Source organism: Sinocyclocheilus rhinocerous, unplaced genomic scaffold (assembly GCF_001515625.1).
Source record: "Sinocyclocheilus rhinocerous isolate Xijiao unplaced genomic scaffold, SAMN03320098_v1.1 scaffold561, whole genome shotgun sequence".
Lineage (NCBI taxonomy): Eukaryota > Metazoa > Chordata > Actinopteri > Cypriniformes > Cyprinidae > Sinocyclocheilus > Sinocyclocheilus rhinocerous.
In genome coordinates, this window is record NW_015641041.1 from 262,341 (window position 1) to 268,827 (window position 6,487).

At 37.4% G+C, this 6,487-nt stretch overlaps 2 protein-coding genes across 4 annotated transcripts in view; one reads left to right on the top strand and one right to left on the bottom strand.

The window, feature by feature from the left end:
* LOC107754382 (L-lactate dehydrogenase B-B chain-like) overlaps positions 1–2,187 on the top strand; it is an 8,189-nt gene extending 6,002 nt beyond the window's left edge. The window contains exons 6-8 of the mRNA XM_016570798.1: positions 187–304; positions 681–804; positions 1,804–2,187. Coding sequence (XP_016426284.1) covers positions 187–304; positions 681–804; positions 1,804–1,971 — 410 coding nt within the window. The 3' untranslated portion in view covers positions 1,972–2,187. The remainder of the gene's footprint in view (positions 1–186; positions 305–680; positions 805–1,803) is intronic.
* A 657-nt stretch (positions 2,188–2,844) lies between these two features.
* The window catches only part of LOC107754325 (vesicle transport protein GOT1B-like), a 6,177-nt gene continuing 2,534 nt past the window's right edge, over positions 2,845–6,487 (bottom strand). For 2 of the 3 annotated variants that reach the window (XM_016570727.1, XM_016570726.1), the window contains exons 2-6: positions 6,037–6,128; positions 5,729–5,907; positions 3,948–4,029; positions 3,797–3,829; positions 2,845–3,723 (exon numbers count right to left, since the gene is read on the bottom strand). In XM_016570727.1, coding sequence (XP_016426213.1) covers positions 3,652–3,723; positions 3,797–3,829; positions 3,948–4,029; positions 5,729–5,907; positions 6,037–6,128 — 458 coding nt within the window. In that variant the 3' untranslated portion in view covers positions 2,845–3,651. Of the gene's footprint in view, positions 3,830–3,947; positions 4,030–5,728; positions 5,908–6,036; positions 6,129–6,487 lie in introns of all 3 variants that reach the window. The other variant, XM_016570728.1, reaches the window with a different exon arrangement.

Genomic DNA, 6,487 nt, shown 5'->3' on the forward strand with positions numbered 1-6,487 from the left:
TCCGTGTCTGTGTGTGTGTGTGTGTGTGTGTGTGTGTCTGTGTGTGTGTGTGTGTGTGTGTGTCTGTGTGTGTGTGTGTGTGTGTGTGTCTGTGTGTGTGTGTGTGTGTGTGTGTCTGTGTGTGTGTGTGTGTGTGTGTGTGTGTCTGTGTGTGTGTGTGTGTGTGTCTGTGTGTGTGTACTGTAGTTCCCGTTTGGAGTGGTGCAAATGTGGCAGGAGTCAGTCTGCAGAAACTCAATCCAGATATCGGCAAAGACACGGACAAAGAGAACTGGAAAGAAACACACAAAAAGGTCGTGGACAGGTACGTCAACTGGTTACTCTTTTAGTTCCTATTCCTCGTTAAAGGACAGTTAACCCAAAATGAAAATGATGCAGTTTACCACCAGCAATTTATTAAACAGTTTGTGAATGAGTATGGAACAAATAAACATTTGAAACAATATGCTACATTGACACATTACTTTACTATGTGTGACCCTGGAGCACAAAAGCAGTCTTAAGTCGCTGGGGTATATTTGTAGCAATAGCCAAAAATACATTGTATGGGTCAAAATTCTTGATTAATTCAGTGTGGTGTCTAGTTATCATCTCACAAATAAACAGTTTAGAATTCTGTTTCGTCTATTCAATTTTGAGCTATTCTGCCAGAAATACTAGCATGACTGTGTTCACTGCAGCGCCTATGAGGTGATCCGACTGAAAGGCTACACGAACTGGGCCATCGGGCTCAGTGTGGCCGACCTGACGGAGAGTCTCATGAAGAACCTCAACCGAGTCCATCCCGTTTCCACCATGGTGAAGGTCAGTAGGATAATTCTACACTACTGCTCAAAAGTTTGGGGTCAGTTACTTTTTTTTCTTTAGCTAATTAATACTTTTGTTGCATTAAGTTGCTCAAAAGTGACAGTAAAGACATTTAGAATGTTACAAAAGATTTCTATTTCAAATAAATGCTGTTCTTTTCAACATTCTATTCATCAAAGAATCCTGAAAAAAAAACATGAAGCAACACGACAATGTTTTCAACATTGATAATAATCAGAAGTGTTTCTTGAGCAGCAAATCAGCATATTAGAGTGATTTCTGAAGATCATGTGACACTGAAGACTGGAGTAATGATGCTGAAAATACAGCTTTGATCACAGAAATAAATTACAGTTTAAAATATATTCAAATAGAAAACAGTTATTTTATTTTATTATTATTATTACTGTTTTAACCTTATTTTCTGATCAAATAAATGCATCATTGGTGAGCACAGGATACTTTTTCAAAAACATAAAAAAATATATATATGTACATTTAAAAAATGTATATATCATGTTAAAATCAAGAATAGACTTGGACCATTATAGAAAATTTGGTAAATATGTTACGTTTGTGATGAATTAATAGCAGAGACTGAGACTAGCTGTCACATGCTTTACTGTAGTGAATATTTCTCATGGTGGGTTCATTTTTTAACGCTAATTTATGTATAAACACAAACCTTAATGTCTTAAAGACCTTGATAATTTCCACCCTTTTTGGTCAGATAAAGATACGGTTAATTAAACACACATGATCCCTATAGCAAAGCAAGTTCTCAGACTGCCATTAAAGGGATAGTTCACCCAAAATTAAACTTCTGTCATCATTTGCTCAAGTTGTTTTTTGGGTGAACTATCCCTTTAAATAGCAGTAATAGGTTTTTCAGTAATACTTAAAGAGTAACACAATCCTGAAACGGAACACAATTCATACTTCACATTTACAACCCTGAATGAAGGTGAGAATGCGAATGCACTGCATGTGTTTCAGGGTTTGTATGGCATCGGTGATGAGGTGTACCTGAGCCTGCCGTGCGTGTTGAACAGCGCTGGAGTGGGCAGCGTGGTCAACATGAGCCTGACCAGCGACGAGATTTCACAGCTGAAGAAGAGCGCAGACATGCTGTGGCACATCCAGAAAGACCTGAAAGACCTGTAACGCTAACTTCGAATGTCACCGCTTCGAATGTGTGATTGCTGCTTCGACAAGACATCCATGAACGGTTCACTTATTTTTTTTTTAATATCCTAGTAGTGTTATGTTCTTGAAATCATCTTTCAAATGATTTATGGGTCTAAATTTATGTACGTACAGGAATAGTTCACTCAAAAATGCAATTTGCTGAATATGTGCTCACCCTCAGGCCATCCAAGATGTAGAAGAGTTTGTTTCTTCATCAGATTTGGAGAAATGTAGCATTGCATCACTCGCTCACCAATGGATGCTCTGCAGTGAATGGGTGCCGTCAGAATGAGAGTCCAAACAGCTGATAAAAACATCACAATAATCCACAAGTAATCTGGCGATTATAAGTCTTAATGATGGATTTGTTTCTTACAAACACAGCTTTTGGCTTTATAAGACGTTAACTGATGGACTGGAGTGGTGTGGATTACTTGTGGATTATTGTGATGTTTTTATCAGCTGTTTGGACTCTCATTCTGACGGCACCCATTCACTGCAGAGAATCCATTGCTGAGCAAGTGATGCAATGCTACATTTCTCCAAATCTGATGAAGAAACCAACTCATCTTAGATGGCCTGAGAGTGAGCACATGTTCAGAAAATTTTCACTTTTGGCTGAACGGTTTCTTTAAAATAATTATAGAAACCCATGATTGTCAAATTAGCACTTTGTGTGAAAACAGATCTTGGTGTCTGATGGTGAAATATAGCAAATATTATACAATAGAAAATCAAAAGTTTGGACACACTTGAACGAAATGATGATTTGTGATATTAAAAACCTTTCGATCAAAAAATAGAAATTGTGCCAACATATAAATTATCTTGCAAAACAAAAATTTTTTGATTAAAAAAATAAATGCATTGGAGCAGATTGGTAAGGAAAAGCATCATCAAACATTGCACTTATATTACATGTTCAAGTGTTTTAAAGCATCCCATGGTGCACCTCATGAAAGTCCAGAATGGTCATAGTTGGAATCTAGACAAAGAAATTTGTCATTTGCGTCCAAACGTTTGATTGACACTGTTACACTTCCAACTGACTGTTGGTTACAGGAACTAGTCAATGTACTCACTAAATGTTGAATGAAAGTGCAAAGTATAAACCACATGCTAGCAATATATCAAATTGTTGTGTAATATTTGCACTGAGCGCTTATACATGACTTTAAATGACCGTAAAGGATATAATCCATTTATTAAACAGGATCTTTGTCTGTAAAAAATTTACATTAGTCTCACATTTGAAGTATTTACAAATACTTAAACAAGTCAGTCATGTATTATAACAGCATGTCACATAGGTTGCTGAATTTTCCTCGCGAGCACGAAGAGATGAAAGTCTCCGCTCCTCTAGGTGGAGCTCATGTGGAAAAAGTCCAAATTTGATTTTGATGAATAAAAAGAGAGCAAAACACAACGGTTGGCACATAAAAGCGCAATAAAAAAACAGTAACGACTTTGTTCAGAGCCCAGTGGTTCCTTTCAGTTGTGGTTCGTTCAATGGAACTTCATCGTCCGCCCATCTTGTGGTCATTTAGGGGTTCAGTGGTCCCTGTCGCCCCCCGGAGGGAGACGTGTGATGCAGTAACAAAAACAGCGCCTGACTTGGTTTGGTAATCAGTCCCAGAAAAAAACACCTGAACTTCTTCACAGGTAAAGTATCAAAAATCTCATCTGTCGTTCAGAAATGTTGTCCAGCAAGACGCCGAACCAGAAGCACTATTATGACAAATATAAATATGAGCCACTCATAGAAAACTAAAAGAAAGTACTAAACTGTCGACCGTTATACCATGGTGTTGCTCTCGCTGACTTTATCCACTAACTAAAAGAGAAACAGAACAACATTATTGTAGTCATGTGACAGGACTCTAAATGTCACCTACGCAAGCAAAAAATACCAAGCTAGTGACAAAATAGTCAGCAAACTGTGGTTAACTTACCCCACTGATACCAGGAAGATTCAGTAAAGATCCAAGAATAGGCACCCGCCTAATGAAGCCAACCGCTACTGGGAAAAAGCCCCTGAAAACAGATGGATACCAAATTAAAATCAAGTAATATTAAAGGGGTCATCGGATGCCCATTTTCCACAAGTTGATATGATTCTTTAGGGTCTTAATGAAAAGTCTGTAACATAGTTTGGTTAAAATTTCTCAATGGTAGTGTAAAAAACACCTTTTTTACCCTGTCAAAAACAGCTCAAAAAGAGCACACAGTTTTGTAGCATTTTCCTTTAAATGTTAATGAGCTCTGCTGACCCCGCCCCTCTCTTCCGAGCTGCTCTCAGAGAGACTGTTTACTTTAGCCGCATTCATCGTGAAACTTGCTAATTAGCACATTATTAGGAAAGGCGATTTGCCTTTACACATCAGTGTAAATGTCAAAGATTCATTAAAAAACCTTACACTCACTTCTTCTGTAGGTGAAGCTCATTGGAAGAAATCGGAAGTACAGAGTTATGTTGCGCTGTGTGAACTGACGTTACTGTTACTAGACTAAATGTGAATGAACACAAAAAACAGATTTAGTATTAATCAAAATGAATTAAAACAGTGAAATGCAAACTCGTGTGACGTCACACAGACAGGCATCTGAGATCGGCTCGATTTGAGAAAGGGGTAAACATTTAACGAGATAAATTTAAAAAAACCACTGGGTGGATTTTTTAATCATTGTAGGGTGGTTGTGTACACACACTGCCAACACACATTTCAGTTCAAACAACTTGTAAAAGTGCATGTAGCATCATATGAACCCTTTACAGCTTCACTATGTAAGTCTTGTCCCTCTAGTGGTTGAAGTGAAGAACTGCAAGTTACTTGCGAAGGAACATTGTTTTGGTTAATACGAGAGTTGTGTTTTGGCTCCGCTATTTTCAGTAAATGTGCGAGATTTCCATTTTATTAGCTGCTAGGTAAATAACTAGAAGAATAACAAAGTGCATGAAACGGTAAGTCTATTTGCGCTACAAACCAGTGTGTTTATCATTATGATAATACATTAGAATTATTGAACAAATACCAGTTTGCAATATCAAACAGCTTAACACTGTTTTGTACAGCGAAAATAACTGGATGCGAATGACACCGGAAGTCTCGCACATTCAAGTTACAAATACGCTACAAATAAGGTGGATACCTGAAGAATCGAATGGCCTAATCAGTCCGAGTGTTACTAACGACATCAAAACTCTACCAATAACGAAAGACAGATATCTGAAAAACATGTCTTATATGAGCAGGCAGGTAGTTTATATGTGGTTGTTACTTTGACTTGTTGAAATCAATTGTTTTAAAATAGCGTTTAAAAAGTTTTGCAGTTATGCTGATACTAGTCAATGATTGCAACTCATATCAAATAACAGCAGAAACTATAACTTGACATGGTTATTTATAGGGAAATAGTCCAGTTGCTGGTTTAGAGATTACCAGCATACACACTGTTTTGTGAACCGAACTCAAGTCACAGAAAATATGATGATATGCAAACTATGTTGATTCGTGTTTTATTACGGGTGCTTCACTTTCCGTTTTTGCTTGCAAACCCTTCGCTTCCAGGTTCATTTGTTGTGGTTTCAAGCTACTTGTGGATATGGCACAATTAATTTTGGGGGAAAAGTTGCATATTGTAGCTTTAAGCAAAATAAACCCCTTTATGGTAATGCAAAACCACCCTAAACATCTTGCCAAGGTTTATTTTGTGATAAAACAAAACAACTCACCGGAAAAGGAGAAAAAATCCATAGACTTCGAGGACGACGCCTACAATCGGCCATCCGATGAGCACCACGAAAACACCTCCCAGAAAGAAACCGGTGGCTTTCATTTTATGCCGCTGGAAGAAGAACTTGAATGTCCGTTCCAGTCCGATAACAAATGAGAGACCTGCGACAAACAAGATCTGCAAACACAAAAACACATTCAGATTCAGTTTAAGCAGCATTTTAATTTCCTAACACAAATCTGAGCGTTCACGGTATATTTGATTCCATTCAAACAACTGTGTTTCTGTGTTAAAGCAAACACTCACATTTCCAATGGCCAAGAGCGCTTTATCAAAGAAAAGAATCATTCCGAAGAAGAGGAAAAACACGCCGAAGCCCGTCAGCCCCATCCCGATCTCTGTTAAAAAACACAACAACAGCCTTTATCAGTGCTGCATTACAAACACATGCATGCAAATAAGTCATATTTAAGGAGTTGTGGAAATTAGGATTAAGTACTTAAGTGTAAGTAATAATGTCGCATTGACGTACAACTTGTTTTAGGCTTTTTCTTCTTTCTAATGATTTGGAAAATATTTTTAAAAATCTGTCCCGTATGATTAGCATATTCCATGGTATTTGCATAGTACTCCACAGCACTTCAGAGAATATCATGATATTTCATAGACAGATAGATAGATAGACATTCAACATTAGATAGATAGATAGATAGATAGATAGACAGACATTCATAATTAGATAGACATTCAACATTAG